Genomic DNA, 17,005 nt, shown 5'->3' with positions numbered 1-17,005 from the left:
ATATTTGTTGACTATCCAGCGTCTTTAGGTAATATGTTAATCAAGAGATTGTCAATCTTACTGTTATGGCCCTAGAGATTATATTTGCCTTCTCTTATATATGCATAAAAGCAATTGACGTATATTGGGGAAATAATTTGGTTCTGGTAATGTTTAATGTATTACTAAAAACGTTCAATCGTGTCACATATAATATACTATTTCTAACTTATCACGCCACATCTCTTCTCCATCTTGTCTGCAAAGGCTTGAGTGTATTCTTTGTTCAGAAATTGATGGTTAATTAACTTGATGCTTAGTCATTTGAGAAACAGCAATAAAAGAAGATCACAGAGTAATAAAACAGCGTATTTATAAAATTGAGAGGAACCAATAATTATAAAAATACCGACCGTGTCTGGTTTATAATAAAGACAAAAGATGGCGGAGATTTGGACGATGGTGGTCGCTTCTTGGGGAGAGTTTGATAGAACGATAAATGTGATCATTAAGACTGATGCATTGATTATAAATTCCTTCCGAGCCAGAATCAATCACGCTAATTAAATACAAAGCCATCGGATGCAATATTATGTTTCCCGATATTAGTAATTCTTCTAATAATGGTTCCGAAGTAAAGATTGTGGAAAATGTTTGAAATTCAATTGACCAGTGAAACATACGAAACTCACTCTCAATGAAGACAGGGCCTGTCGTTATCACGTGACACTGGCTCAAGTGTGTTTGAATAGCACTTGTCTAGTGGAAAGTTAATCAATGTTAATTTCATTGCTTGTCATTTTGGGAAGTAATTGACATGCCTTTGGAACAGCACATTGACCCGAATGCTCTATTTCAAATAAAATATAAGGTTGAGGAAGCATGGCTTGTTTATTACATTATTCAACTACATATCAGAAAATTGGGTTGAGTTGTAGACGATTTAGAAGAAGACTGACGTGGGTGTTAATATATTAAGTTATATTTGTTGGACTAATAGTCATACAATAATTGCTGTATCTAGAAATGAAACGGAGGCGTGACGAGTGCCCGCAAGGGCACGAGGTCACGACCCCGTTTCATTTCAAGATACAACAATTATTGTATGACGATTGGTCCAGCAAATGATTTGTGGCACGCCTACTTTCACGAGCTGTATTTTTCGCGCGGCATATCAGTTTGGACCGCTTTGAAAGATGGACGTAGATTTTCTTGTGGATGGAGATCGACGACTTGACATCATCTCAAGTTTGTGACGAAATGGAAGCTTTCGACGGATTACTGAACATGAGCGTTACGCAGACGCTTGCAGAATACGAAACAGGATTGGATCATGGTAAATTTAAACTGGATTGGAACTTTTTGGGTGAAGACGAAAACGTTTCTAAAATGCCGACCACATCGCCCAACGAGTGTACCGATAACTCGATTGCGTTGAAATACTCCTGCTCCTAATATTTTCGAGTGTTCCGTTTTTCCGGAAACATCTGCACTGTCCATAGTGAAGAGGGGCCCATGAGCAAGAGGCCTAGATTCCCGTTTGGAGAATTTAAAAACTGCAACATTACGTTTCAGTTTTAAAGTATAATTAGTGTTAAAACTACACGGAACGTATATTTCTCAATTTTGTATTTAAGTGTTAAAAATTACACAAGGACGTTCAGCGGAAGAATTTGAGTTTAGAGTTGTTATGAAATTGATTAAAGCATAAGTTTTGTGGAAGTTTGCTTTTTTTTCACTGTACAATAATTCAAAAATTATTGAACGGTACTATCACCATGCCTTCTTTCATACAGTACAATAACTTGTAAATTCTAAAGTTATTGTACGGTGATATGCCACGCCCACTCGGGTGAAGGACAAGTATTGGAAATTATTGTACACCGGTCATCAAAGAAAAAACGCCGCATAAGTGCCACAACTTTATTTTATCTATTCAAAAAGATTTAATATAAACATTTGACAAGATGACGGATTAGTGGATCCATTGCTATTTCATGTTTTTCAATGTTCCATTATATAAATAGTGCCTGTTTGGGAGGGTAACAGTCGATATTGACATCCCGAGGAAACCATTGTCAACCGATGCGAAGCGGAGGTTGACAATGGTTTTCGAAGGGTGTCAATTTCAACTGTTATCCTCCCAAACAGGCACTAATATTTTATTATACTGAATGTCTTAGTTTTAGAAAAAATGTTTACTGCTTTTATATAGAAATGACTTGAATTATACGGCGAACCGTACGCGCATAATTTACGCGCATGTAACAATTCGTTGGTTTACCCGTTGCTACATGTAAGTTGCTAAGTAACACTGAGGGTAATAGAACAGATTATCAACTGCGTTTAAACCAATCAGATTTCAGTATTTAACATGAAAGTATGATAATAATTTATACAATGCCATACATGTAACTTGTAAATTTTTAAAAGACCACAATAATATTAGTTATCCAGGTCTAGTCAAGATTTTACGGGTATGGACCGCCATAGCTGCCTTATGTGGCTATTTCATAATAAGATGGTGCTTTATTATATTATGTTGTGGTTATCTCATGTGAATATGGTTCTTTATTATATGAAGATGGTGCTTTTATATGTGAAGATGGTGCTTTTTAATATGAAGGTGATTTTTATGTGATGGTGCTTTTTTTATATGATCGTGCTTTTTTATGTGATGGAGCTTTTTAATTTGAAGGTGGCCACTCCGAACTCTTCTTATTTTTTAAGACTGAGTTTAACATTTATTATCTCGAAATTTTTAAAGTAAAACAAAAAACTGATGCATTGTAAATGTATTTAATACGCCATTGCTAGACTAAGTGCCTCTTTTTTCTAGCACAATTAGTATATAAGCTAACGAGATTATCTGCGTACGACTTGACCTCAACCGAACTTAGATGTATTAATTGACAACTATATTAAAGTGACGGAATATTACAAGAATGGAAGTTAAGTAACGTTATCCTGGATTTTGTTTGCAGAAAATTGAAATTACCAGTTACTTTTGGTTAAGCGAAAAACAGGTTATTCGACGAGGCGTAAATATCCTAGCAATCTGATTAAAATTAGATCTTTGATCCGCTCTTAGTTTTGTTATTGTCACCGCCCAGCCGGTCCTCGTCATTGATGACCGTTCCTCTCTCCCTTAAGTGGCGAGTTGGAGGAAGAGGTCATATTCTGAGTGATTTAAAAACAAAACATTTTTGAAAAATATAAAGGAGAGGATCGAGGATCTGATTTTAAACATGTTAGAAAAGCACCTTCACATTAAAAAGCACCATCATATAAAAAAGCACCATCTTCATATAATAAAGCACCATCTTCCCATAAAAAAGCACCATTTCTATATATAAAAGCACCATCTTCATTTAATAAAGCACTGTCTTTACATGAAATAATCACAGCATAATATATTGATTAAGCACCATCCTCTTGTAAAATAACCACATAAGACAGCTATGGCGTTCCATATACGGGGATTTACCCCGGGTTGTATTTCATACACCCTGAGGCCGCATACCGAATGGTGTACGGAATACAGCCCGGGTAAATCCCCGTACACACTTGGTTGGACCTGGATAACAAATTTATTTCCTACAGTATACAAATTTTAAAATCATATTGTTTTACCAATGAAATAAGTTTGATATAAAGAACCAGAATTCATATTAATTGAAATTGTGCTGAAAATCATTTATTTATATCAATAACTAGAATATAAAGAAATAGGGATTTTGACAAATCATTTATTCATCTACTTCATTTAATGTTCCATTATTTTGACCAAAGATGTGACGTCATATTTTATTTACACCCGGCTTCAGCAGGTGGTACGGAAATTTACACTCGGCCTGTTAACCAATCAGATCTCACGTTATAAGTGACATAGGACATAATTACTTCTTACAAAGTATTTACGAACTTGATCGATACTATCTTACTTTTGAAAAAAAAATATAAATGCCCGTTATCTCAAAAGCGATTAAGGCGGGTAAAAATGACTATAAATAAATTGAAACATAAAATTTATCTTTCAAAATCCGTTCTCAATCTATGCTTCAAGCATGTTAAAAGTTATGTTTACCAAACTCTTCATCGCCATTTTGAATGTCAATGCAGATTACATTAAAGAGTAGCTCAATGTTCCATATTTTTTTAAAGGTTCAATATGAGCTGAACGAGACAAAAAAAAAATTCTCATTGTTATATAACATTCGAACGTTTCTTGTAAATATATATATTTTTTTTAAAGTCTGTATAATCTTGGACTTAAGCTGGCACTTACACGTAAATTACCTCGATTGTTGTGACTATATACATGTGGAATAGCTACCTTAGTGGTTAGGACATTCCAGGTACTAGAACTTTCTTCCCTAGCACACAGCCATGCTAAAGGGAGATATCTTTAAAAGTTCGACTGAGAAAAAAGGTCGCCGGCAATTTGATGGCATTAAAACAGAGGTGTCTGATTGCCATAAAAACAGATGCGTCCTCTGTTTTTTATGCCATCAAATTGCCGGCGACCTTTTTTCTTTTAAAAACTAATTAGTCGAACTTTTAAAGATAGGCTGTGTGCTAGGGAAGAAAGATTTGTTCGCGTGTCGCGTCCGGGCAACTGAAAGATACTTTTTTAAATCTTACAGACCGTATTCTATGGCTGAAATCTTAACAGATATCGGACGTACATGTATTTAGCTGGTTACTATGCTTTGTTCTCCATCTGTCATTTGCGTTTGTCGATAATAGTTGTTTCTGTTAAACTAATAAACTAAGTGATGCCAAAAGATCTTTTTATTTCCACCGACCCCATCTTGTATTTAGTGCCTGTGTTTATTGTGGCTTTTCTGAATAATAACCACCTCGTCAAGCGTACTGAAAATCATTATTTGAATGTGATGAAAATATCATGGACATGCAGAAGCAATGTGCTCCATATTGTACGATATAAAAACACCAGAACATTTTTTTAAAAGGACATAAATACAATTGTTTTCTTTTATTCATTTAATTTTTTTAAACAGGATGAGATATTATGTGCTTTTTCTGGCATAATTTATTACTAATCAAAATCAAATTGTTTGATTTATTGAGAACTATAAAATACTCAGTTCATTATCAGAGAGCGACATGCACCAGGCCGGATTAGATATCTGAATTTAGCGCTTCCTTCATCATCCGCCGCAGACTTCAGTGAACTTCGTGAACATAGTTAACTGAAGTTAGCAGTAACGATTTGATTGATAAAACGGCACTCGGCTCCCTGCCAAATGCTTTAACTTTGCTTCGAGAGAAAATATATAATTTGATTCCGCGAGCAGCTCATCCAATTGTAAATATTACGGATCCGAATTTTCAATGTCGTGAGAGGCAGAAGCAGGCGACCTAGGATGGAGATGCTCAGATTCTGGTCCGTTGTTACTTCTTTTTCTGTTTTCGTCACTGCATCAGATGTACGTGTAGGACCAAAAGATCCGAAAGAAAAAAGGTAAGTGATATTGCACTACAGATTCTGAATGCGTTAATGTTGCATGTTCATTGTTTATTGCAATAGATCTATCGACATGTAAATTGTATCGTGAATTCAAGAATGATTACATGTATGTATGAAATTATTACTTTCATCTTATTAGTTCAGTTTTAATGATTACGTATTATTTTGTTTGCGCACTTTCACAACATAAAAGTATATTGGAGATATGTTTATATTTATGAGAGAATGTTCAGTTGGTAGAAAATGGCCTCCAGGACAATCACACAACGTGTGTTCGGTAGGAGTTGAGGTTCTGAAATCTTGATCATTTTAAGGGAACGATCTACATTTTACTATGTCTTAGTGTGTTGTAACCGCTTCACAATACAATGTTTATACTGAATAATATTTGATATTCATGCATTGCATTATGATTCCAAAGCTCTCATATTTGTTGTGATTAAGAACGCACTAACAAGCATTGCCAATCCACCCACACTATAACCCTTGGTGATTACTAGCAAAGGTCAAACTACACCCGCCATTGATTTCTGTCGGGGAACTGAGGCCGCTGTTTACTTACGTTATTAAGTGTTGATCTTTGATGTGTAGTTGTGTATAAACAAATCTATCGCAAAAATCTCTGTTTTAAGACCAACGTCCTTCTGCATAGCGGTAATAATTAAAAATGATTGAAACCGCTAACAAAAAAATCGAAAATTTTGTGATAACGAATAAATTAAGTATAATACTATAAACTTTGCCAAAGATATGTGATATCAAGTTAATTGATTTACAATGCGAGTCATTTACTTACTTTTAGAACTAAATAATTTAAATTTATGTGGATTGAGAAAAAAAGCAACATAAAAGAACAAAAATTTAAAGTTTACATAAATTGTACGTCTTTTAAAAAAGAAAAAGAAGAAGTTTCTCGAGTTCTTTTAAATTGAATTTGACAGACAAAGATAACTCTGTGTAATATATCAAAAGATAAGTAAACTTTATTTGTATTTGTAGAGTAAGATTATGATGAGGATTACTGGTTTTAAAAATCAGCCTTTGATGCATTATGCATGCTTTAAAATTTTGTAACACACGATTAATATTTGCATATTATATCTTCAAAGATTTCCCCAAATATATTAGTGCTAACACTCTTAATAGATGAATGAATTAAGATATTGAATATTGTTTGTCTATATGTTAAGTTACATGTAATTTCATTGTAGGAACTCGTGTAGCCTATAAATTTATAATTTATATGTCAAGTTTATTGACTGTAAACAAGAAAAAATCTACATAAGATTAACTACAAAGCTCAATATAGCGATGTTCACACCAGTAAAGACCCCCATACTCAGTACAAATCTCTATCTCATTTAGATAAGGTATAGTATATTCTGATCTATATAATAGCTAGTGGGTTTCAAAGGCTCACCCATGATATTCTAGTAGAGAACGAAAATCAAAGGGAGGAAACTCTGGCAATATGAAGCAAGCATACAATGCAAAATAAAACTGTATGTAATATACTTGTGAATTAAGAAAATTGAAGAGTACTAATAACCTTATTCAATGAAAGAATAAGTATGTTTACTGCATGTTTCTCATTTATTAATATAGTTCTAACCGCTTAAATTGATTAAATATATAGACCGGTATGTAATCCTGGTCTAAACTATGATCATGATAAATTGATTACGGTACATATGATTATCAGAACAAACCTAGAGTTCAAATAGTGTCAATTACTTATTGAAATATTCACCTCACTAAAATTATATAGGAAGAAATGGAACAACAACAGTTTCTGATTTGATAAGAAGTCAACCAAACAATTTTTTCCATAAAACAGTGGCGCTGTAAATCTTCTAACAGTTAGTATTGTGTGTTAAAAAGGCAAAATTTAATAGCACTACAACGTAAGTTACAGGAAAATGTTTCCTATATTCTTGTGAAATATTTGAAATTCAACAAATTATAAATAAACGAGTGAGTGTAGCTCTAACGCAAATCTATTTTTTAATATGTACCAAAATTAATGGCATTTCTTGTATTACAGCATCTTTTACAGAATCGAAATATGCTTTTTAAAAAAGTCTACTCTCTCTCGCTCTCTCTCTCTCTCTCTCTCTCTAGCTCTCTCTCTCTCTCACACATTAGTAACTTGGGTTGTCTTTCTTGATGTATTAGCCATTTTACGACATCTCGTTCTTTTGTCCAAGTATCGACATTACTTCAACTGAGAAAAAGGGTGCTGACCCTTATGTGGAGGAAGACTCCCTGCAGGCCCAGATCAATGCATGTTATGTGTGTCAGTTAGTTGGCTATTGCTGTATCTAATCCTGCACATTGGCGGTGCTAATCTGCCCCAAAGTGCTTAACAAGTGCTTCAGACCGTCCAGAGTTGGCAAGATGAAAAGAATCTGTAAAACAAAGCTACGGACGGCGCTTTCTTTTCTGTATTTCATTAACGTTTCATGGAGTTATTCCAGAATGCAAAGGTATGATTAGTTGATAGAAATTAAAACGTTCGATTCTTCATCAGGAGTTTTTAACGACGGTTTATTCTGCGGTACAAATATCTTCAAAACATTGCTCATGCAAGACACGTATTCGAATTATCCTCGAGGAAGGTCTTTCTGATAAACCAGTTGGATTAACAACAGCGTTGAACGTAAAGTCTCCTTCATTCTAATGAATAATACTTGTCATTTGTATCTGGCCAATTCCATCTACTCGCATTAGGTTTTTAGTGTTGCTAGCACTAGTCCTTGTAGCATCGTTTACAGGGGGTTTGGTTTGATTAATAACCTTGTGCGGTAACTCGAGCGAACAAATGCAATCTAAGAATGATAGATTGACTGTTACACTACCAATACAAGCCCGGAACGCTTTGGAGTCGGACTAATCTGGATTTCTCTGGAAAGTGATGGTGGGAAAACGAAAACGATGTGACAAGGCTTTAGACATGATGATGCATTCTTCAGAGGCTTTTGAGATTTTGATAAAATAAATAGATTATGATCATTTTGCAGGGTTCTTCCGTTTCTCTAATGGCAATAAGTTGCAGGTTGAATAACTCTGAGGCGTCCTTTGTTCTTTTGCGATAATGAGGTGTTAGGGTCCAAAACTCGTGATCAAACGGTGTGTTCCCGTTTTGCACACATTTGATAATTGTGTATAGAACAATAGGTGTGAATTGTGTTGTGATAGCATCTATAGTCTGCTTTCAGTCCAAGATTTTACCTGGATTTTTACCTGTGTTTTATCATTCACTTTATGAAACAAGAAGAATATAGACATTTTGTTGGGTTTTAGGTCTAATAACTAATAAATATCATCATTTTTTTTTTCATTTGATAAAATAAAGATAATGATATTTTTAGTCTTGTGACGTTGTAAAGATGATGGGATACGTACTTCGTGTCTCTTTTTACAACTTGGTTGCAAAAATATGTAAAACGCATGTTTATAATTGGTTGATTGGTATCAACAGAAAGAATATTGTGAAAGGAGACAGATCTTTATCACAAAATATTTCAATCTTTGAAGTAGCGACTTTGACAGTAGTTCTTATGACATCGCCGCTTTAGTATATACTGTGGGTCACTTTCTGATTTTTCAGATTTAGTACTAAGCTAAATACATGAAGCACAAACATTTCCGACAAAAATGATTATTTTGACATTGATTGGATAAGTTCTTATGTTCCGACAAAAATGATTATTTTGACATTGATTCGATAAGCTCTTATGCTGTCATCGCTTAAGTATATAATGCGGGTCACTTTCTGGTTTTTCAAATCAGTGGCTAAATACATGAAGCAAAAATAATTCCATTTATTGCCTATTTATCATCATATATATCATCATACAATTTGTCTATTTTCTATGATTATTCAAGCAAAAGCATAAATGAAAAATATTTAACAGCGTTTTCACTAGACATATTTCCTTCATTTATGTTGGCAAAAGCATTAATTGAATATTAAAATATATTTTCTCTTCAAACTTGTAACAAGTACTTCCTATAGACAGCAAGTTATTGCATTACATATCCAACATTTTTGCAATAATCTTTTTTGTTTAATGAAATTATTCATGACCAAATTGATGTTTGAAATTAGATTCAAGATCATGAATGTCAATTTTTATGTAAATGTGCTTTTACGCAATTTATATTGTAACATAAAATAAATGTAAATATCAATTAGAGTAGATGTTTTATATTTATTTTACTGTCGATTGCCCTCACAGGAACTGTGATATAGACTATAGCAATTAAGCAATTATCTCACCTGGTCAAATTCCCGTTTCGCACACATTTTTCGATACCTAATTTTCAAATGTGTGCAAAACGGGAACAAACCGATCAAACGTAATCTGTTTTCAAGTTGGTCGGTGAAAACATATATGCAATTTAGTACTGGTATTCGTCGACTTAAAAATGGCTGTTGACAAACAAAATTAAAAAAAATGAGAAACGGAATGATTTAGGAGAGAATTAGAAAATAAACCCGTCTCCCAAAAACAGAGCTGCAATTTTGTATTCATGGTGTATTTTTGTCTGCAAAATTCGTATTTTACAGTGTATCAACAATATATTTCCTTCAGTGAGATTAACTTATTGAATTAATGTGGACATTTACTTTTAGTATTAATTTTAGATGAATATACGTTTTAAGACCCATTTTTAGACTTACTCTGACCATCGTAGAAGGTCAGTAGTTTCTAATCCCCCAACGTCTTGTTATGTATGGCACGCCAAATTCACAAAAATGAGCTAAACATAGTTTCACAGTCGATAAACTATAGTTTACGGATCGTAAACTACATGTATATAGTTACCGACGTTAATCTATATTTCACATCTGTAAACTTTAGTGAACGCGATTATCTATGTTTCACATCTGTAAACTATAGTTAACACTGAAAACAATCATTTGCGGTTGTTAAACATAGTTTATCTGATAAATAGGGTTTTATGATCAGTAAACTACGGTTTACAAATCTAAAGCACGCCAAATTCACATAAATTAGCAAAACATAATTTCACAGTCGATAAACTAGGTTTATCCGCTGCTAACTATAGTTTACGGATCCTAAACTATAGCTACCGTCGTTAATCTATATTTCACATCTGTAAATTATAGTTTACGAATGCAAATCTATGTTTTTTTGTCTGGAAATACACGTTAACAATATATTTTGCTGAATTTAGATTCACATCAATAAGCTTTAGTTTACATTCATAAACTATAGAGTTGATAAATATAGTTTCACGATTGAGAAACTATATTTATCAGATACAATTTGCATTCGTGAACTATAGTTTAGAGTTGTTAATCATAGTTTCACAATGGTGAAACTATATTTATCAGATAAACTATGTTTAACAATCGCAAATGATTGTTTTCAGTGTTACTATAGTTAACAAATGTGAAACATAGATTATCGCGTTAACTATAGTTTACAGACGTGAAATATAGATTAACGTCGTTAACTTAGTTTTCGATCCATAAACTATAGTTAACAGTCGATACCTAGTTTATCGACTGTGAAACTATGTTTAGCTCATTTTTGTTGATTTGTCTGATAAATATAGTTTCACGACTTGTGAAACTATAATTAACAACTCTTAACTATAGTTTACGATTGTAAATTATAATTAACAAATGTGAATCTATATTTATCAGCAAATCTATTGTTAACGTTTTTTTACAAATAGATAAACTATGGTTATCATTCGTAAACTATAGTTTACATTCGTGAAATATAGTTTCACAGATGTAAACTATAGTTAACGAATCGTTAACTACGCAGTACAGTTAAGGCGGTCAATAAAAATATGGGCAAATTTTTGTGATGAAAACACGTATACTTTAGTTAAACTGGCATGTCCTTTTTAAAATCAATAACAGTCACTCAAATGCAATATATTTCTAAAATATATATATAACAGTACAATATTTTATGTTCATAGTGGTCACGTGATATGGCAGTCGCATGGTACAAGAAGATGTATTTGTGGTTTTGAGGTCATTTAAAAAATTCAACTTTGCAAGGGCATAATCATGTCAAAATTCACAACTGAATTATGAAATAACTTGATGTTATATCGTAGATTTTGAAAAACGGTGCGAACTTTTTAAGATAAGAATATTTGTTAGTAGAAACCGTAATTTATGATGCATATGTTGAATAATTTTGAAGGTCACAGGGTTAATTTCATTAAAAAATAATTAATTTGTAAGATTTTACAAGGATCGTAGAAGTTTTTAAGTTACATAGCATATTTCAAATTCACATGTAAAAGTTTGTCGGGATCAGGTAAGTGCAATTGAGTGATTTATTTAGGTACTCAGATTTTAGATATACGATATTTTATACAAAACCGAGGTGGCCTCTTTATACGATGCATACTTTTAACAAAATGAAAATAAGACTATATAGGTAGCATTCTACTAATAATAATTTTAAACAAAATATTCATTTATACTTTTCCGTTAATGTATGACATTTATTTTTCTTCGCTATAAAACTGCACGATAGCCTTCAATGATTTAACTTAATGCGTCATTTTGAAGCATATGACGTCATATTTTGTAGTACAGCGAGAACGACATCTCGCTTTTAACTGTGCTGCGTATAGTTTAGGATCCGTAAACTATAGTTAACAGCTGATAAACCTAGTTTATCGACTGTGAAACTATATTTAACTCATTTTTGTGAATTTGGCGTGCCATAGTTATGCAGTCTGCCATGGAATCATTTTGACAATACAACAAGCAAATAAAAAAGGACATTTAACAAATGTCCAATCTGTATATGAATTTATCAGAAAATGTATTGAAATGATGTGACAAGGCTTAATCAGATTTTAAGAAACTTTTTTTTACAATAGTCACGTGACGTCGCCACAAGTCAACCTTGAAGTGAGTACATGTACAACCTCGCGTGGATTTAGATGGAACGTTCTATCTCAATTCTATATGCATTGATTGTAATTGCATTTTATTGCCTGTCCTGTCAAACTTACATAAGTCGTTATGATTTGTAAAGTCCCAAGCCATGCATCATGTACAACTGCCGCCTGCAGATGGTGGTCTTCGGAGAAAACTCAATGCGCAGGTCTGGAAATTTGAATGAAAAACAACAGCTTCCAGGCTTCGTCTTTTTGTAAAGAATAGTCCTTGGAGTGTTGGTAGAGTTCAATAAAGCGTCATAGATTCCAACACTTAAGGCGTAGTATCCAATAAAATGATCAAACGTTACACGCTGTCTGTCCATCACGCTTAATCGGCTGAAACAGTGTAACGACAACAGCGTCTCGCAAACACATAAAAATTCTTGCCTTTTCCTGGAAAAATATAATAGAATATGTCCCTGTTAATTTTTTTAGCGTCTAGGAGGTTGAAAGTATATGCCTATGTAAACAAATACCGTTCTGTTTATCTGAGTTGCTATGCTATTTTGCAATAAATTAAGTTGTTGTCTGCGACTTATCCATTAAGTTATCAAAATGAACTAAATGAAATCATTTATTTTTCGCATTGAATACTTTTTGTCTTGAGGTTGAGAGAATTGCCAAATTTAATTCGTATTTAGAAGTTTGGCCTCTTTGTTTTGTACTACCTAAACACAGTTATATAGGACAATAACTCGAGAACATAATTATGACATTACTTGGGGTGAACTCCTTCTTCTAGTTCAAACACACCTAAATCGAGGATCTATCCCAGCATACACTGCTGACACATCATTGTCTGGTTTTTCAGGACGGATCTATTGATGCGCATTCGGAATTACAAGGATTTGGAAAACCCACCAAACTATGATTCAGGTGAGTCTTCTGAATAAATTCAACCATTTTACGGATATAATAAGATTAGATGTATTTAATATGAGCTTTTTATCTACAACATTTTTTTCCTTTATGTAAAATAATGATGATAAAATTTTAAACAACTTATCTAAATCTCACCCCATTCCAAACAGTTTAAAGAAGCTTTATGCAAGCTGGTCGACGTTTTCCTCCCCCATAAATTATTCTATGTGTTTATATTTCTGCAATGTTTGTCAATAATTAACCGTCTTGATTTTTTGATAGATAAAATCACGGTCATCGAGGCGGACCTGAATGTAAACAGTTTCGATTCCATCAACGAGGCCAGCATGGTATGATCGTGGTCGTTTAACACTCATATATGTAGCATTGTCTTTCTTTAATTCATTTATGCTTTGTTTTTTTTTTTACGAGTAGTACCCAACAACAAATAAACATATCATGCAATTCAAACTTTGATGCTTAAAATAAGCCCAAAATCGGCCTAAAAGGCAAACTTGTATTTAACAATATTTCAGATATACATGACTGTACATGAATATACATGTATCTAAAATGTTTTTGAAAACGTGATAGAATAAAACCTTCAAGAATTACACCGTTTGTTACTCCGGTACCTATAAAAAGGAGTAGAGATCACAAATATTAACTCTGTTAGAACTCAGTTATAACTATATATCTTAATATTGTTTAGCAATCTCCTCTAGTATTTACAGATATGTTTACATTTTAAGGCAAGATACATCTAGAAATTTACGATTTTTATTTTGTAATTGTATGAAGATTTCTGGAGAGATCTCTCATTGACTTATAAAGTTTAAAAATGTTTCATATCCGTAAATCAGGTATCTGATACTTGGTGCAATAGGGCTAACAGTTTAGCTGTCTTATACTTCTATGATATCTGGTAATAAGATTTATAAATCAGCTCTTATTCTATTTGTAGTAAAATCAAGTATGCTTTTACTACTTTCGAGGATTTTTCTTCCTTGCGTTTTAGGACTTTAAGATTTCCGTGATGCTCCACTTGCGCTGGATCAACCACCTGATCACGAACCAGTTCACGTCAGTGAAGAGCACGCTGGAGTACGTGGAGATGGACGCCACTAAGATGGGACGCCTCTGGGTCCCCGACCTTTACTTCCCCAACGAGAAGCGCTCCAGCTTTTTTAACGTGATGACCGACAACAAGATGATGAGGCTACATCGGAACGGAACCGTCGACTACACCACTAGGTCCTCCAATGTCCAACACGTCACATTTTGTTCTTTAACGTCTTTTATTCAAATATATTTAGAAAAGTTTATAGAAAACAAATCATGTGAAGTGTTAAAACATAAACACTATTGGACAAGCTATAAACACAGACTTGATCTGTAATCTAAAAAAATAATAAAAGGGTAAATTTGATAGTAGTGTGACAATGTTTTAAAGAACTGTTTATTAAATTTCTTACTATGCTATGTAAAAATTACGATAAACAAAATTTCTCACACAGAGTACACTAGTAATACCATTAACCGGGGCAAGTATGATTTGTACATGTATGTCAGGTACTGTGGAATCATGGCTATATAATAGTAGTGCTAACTTAATGTGCATGATTTTTAAGATATCATAAGACACAAATTTACATTCCTGTTTTAGAACTTGGTGTACATATATGTGTATATATACGTTTAATTTTCTGAAAGGGCGTTTATTTGACTTTTTACGAAAATTGGCCGTCCCCTCACCCCCACCCCCCCCCCCCCTCCACACACACACACACACAATTACACAACATACACAGTCACACAGTCACACAAAAAAGGTTCCACAATAACTTAATTGTTAATTGTAGGTAAATTTATCTTCTACATTCATATTTCAGATTAGCGTTAACACTCTCCTGCCCCATGAACCTGGAGAGGTTTCCGTTTGACAAACAAACATGTTCGATTAAAATAGAAAGTTGTGAGTAATGACTAATGAGAATATTTTCCGCTTTGTTTTCGCGATTTCAGCTAATTTTTTTTTCTTAATTTGACTATTTTTTCAACAGTTGGATACACAACTAGCAGTTTACAGTTACGGTGGTCAAATATTTCTGAAAATGCTGTAGCGTTAAATCAGACCAGTCTGCCGCAGTTTGAGGTCACTGGAAGAAACTATTCGCACCGGGAGAGAACCCACAGATTTAGAGGTATTCAACTACAAATGCAAATTTTTATTATTTTGAAAAGGAAAATTAGTTATTCAGGCACGTAGCATCGGGGGGGGGGGGGGGGGGGCGCTGCCCCCCCCCCCCCCCACTTTTTTTCGCAGCAACAATTTTTTTAAAATTTACATATAAAAAAATGAATTATAATGGAGTTGCCCCCCCCCCACACTTTTTTGGAAGTTAGTAAAAAATTGATATGAAAATAAGGAAATGAGTAGTCAAATTGAATATCCCCCCCCCCCCCCCAAACGGATTAGGAATTTTATGATTTGGAGGGAAAAAAATTTTGGTAGGGAAGATTTTTTTTTTTGGAAGTATAGTTGAGTCTACCCACCCACCCCCCCCGGTTTAGGATTTTGAAGATTTTTGGAAACTAAATTTCCCCCCTTTTCTTTTTTTTTTTTTTTTTTTTTTGCTTGTCAAGATTTTTTGGATGTGGTCTGCCCCCCCCCCCCCCCCACTTTCAAAAACGATGCTACGTGCCTGTTATTCAAATGAAGTATGATTTTATTTTACTCGCTAATTCATTTTCGTCTCAATTTACAGGAAATTTCAGTTATCTCCAGGCTGATTTTCATTTGGAACGCAACATAGGCTATTATATGATACAAATGTACATTCCTAGTCTCCTCATAGTTTTGCTTTCTTGGGTGTCGTTCTGGCTTAATGTAAACTCAGTTCCTGCCCGAATTTCCTTAGGCGTACTTTCAGTTCTCACAATAACAACCCAGAGTTCTGCAGTCAATGCGTCACTTCCTCGAGTTTCATATATCAAGGCTATTGATATCTGGATGACCACGTGTTTAGTATTTGTATTTGCCGCTCTGATTGAATTCTCTATGGCTAATGTTTTAAGTCGGAACAGCAGCTCAGAAAAGGAATTCCTACAGCGCATCTTCGGGATGACTAAGATTGGCCGTATAGAGAAGGAGAAAAACGGAAATGATGTCACTATAGGTTTGCGCCGTCGTCGACAAAGTCAAACGGATGGTGAAAAAAAAGATGTAAGAAATATATTGACCCTTTTCTTTTTACAAGAGTGGTGATCATATTATATAAAGAATTATATTTGAAAATCAATACCTACACTCGCTGAACTTGTTGTATTTATCTCTATTTAGCTCATTGTGAACGAGATCGGCAATGTCAATCTGAAGTCAGAGGCCAATGAGAAAGCAGAGAAGGTAGAGCAGAACAAGGGTCTAGTCTACGCCTCCTATCTGGATATTGCATGCAGAGTTCTCTTTCCTGCGATATTCGCCATCTTTAACATCATATACTGGGTTTATTTCTGGAAACTTACTGTCAACTAATAATATTATTCACCAACAGCATTCCCATAATATGTATTTCCTAATAACAACACCTACACTTCAAGTGCACCGTGAGAACAAGACCTTCATGTAGAACTGTATAATACGAAGTAGAAATTTTAGCTGTTCGTTCTGGTCCTAATACATGTTCATGTATAAATGTATGTTAAGATGGTATAGTTTCT

The 17,005-nt window shown here is 33.9% G+C and overlaps 1 protein-coding gene across 3 annotated transcripts; it reads left to right on the top strand.

Annotated features, from left to right (window-relative positions):
- The first annotated feature begins 5,123 nt into the window (after nucleotides 1-5,123).
- On the top strand, nucleotides 5,124-16,987 carry LOC128156923 (glycine receptor subunit alpha-3-like). 3 transcript variants are annotated; one of them, XM_052819258.1, is made up of 8 exons: nucleotides 5,124-5,467; nucleotides 13,236-13,300; nucleotides 13,568-13,635; nucleotides 14,304-14,539; nucleotides 15,178-15,260; nucleotides 15,349-15,489; nucleotides 16,054-16,511; nucleotides 16,629-16,987. In XM_052819258.1, the coding sequence occupies exons 1-8, from the start codon at nucleotides 5,370-5,372 to the stop codon at nucleotides 16,818-16,820; spliced, it is 1,341 nt and encodes a 446-aa protein (XP_052675218.1). In that variant the 5' UTR covers nucleotides 5,124-5,369; the 3' UTR covers nucleotides 16,821-16,987. The 3 variants fall into 3 exon arrangements, with proteins under 3 accessions (XP_052675218.1, XP_052675220.1, XP_052675219.1); XM_052819260.1 differs by having other exon boundaries at nucleotides 13,167-13,300; XM_052819259.1 differs by lacking the exon at nucleotides 5,124-5,467 and adding an exon at nucleotides 7,708-7,959.
- Nucleotides 16,988-17,005: the final 18 nt, after the last annotated feature.

Source organism: Crassostrea angulata, chromosome 7 (assembly GCF_025612915.1).
Source record: "Crassostrea angulata isolate pt1a10 chromosome 7, ASM2561291v2, whole genome shotgun sequence".
NCBI classification, from domain to species: domain Eukaryota; kingdom Metazoa; phylum Mollusca; class Bivalvia; order Ostreida; family Ostreidae; genus Magallana; species Magallana angulata.
Note: the sequence above shows the minus strand (reverse complement) of the source record. Positions and strands in the feature narration are given on the sequence as shown.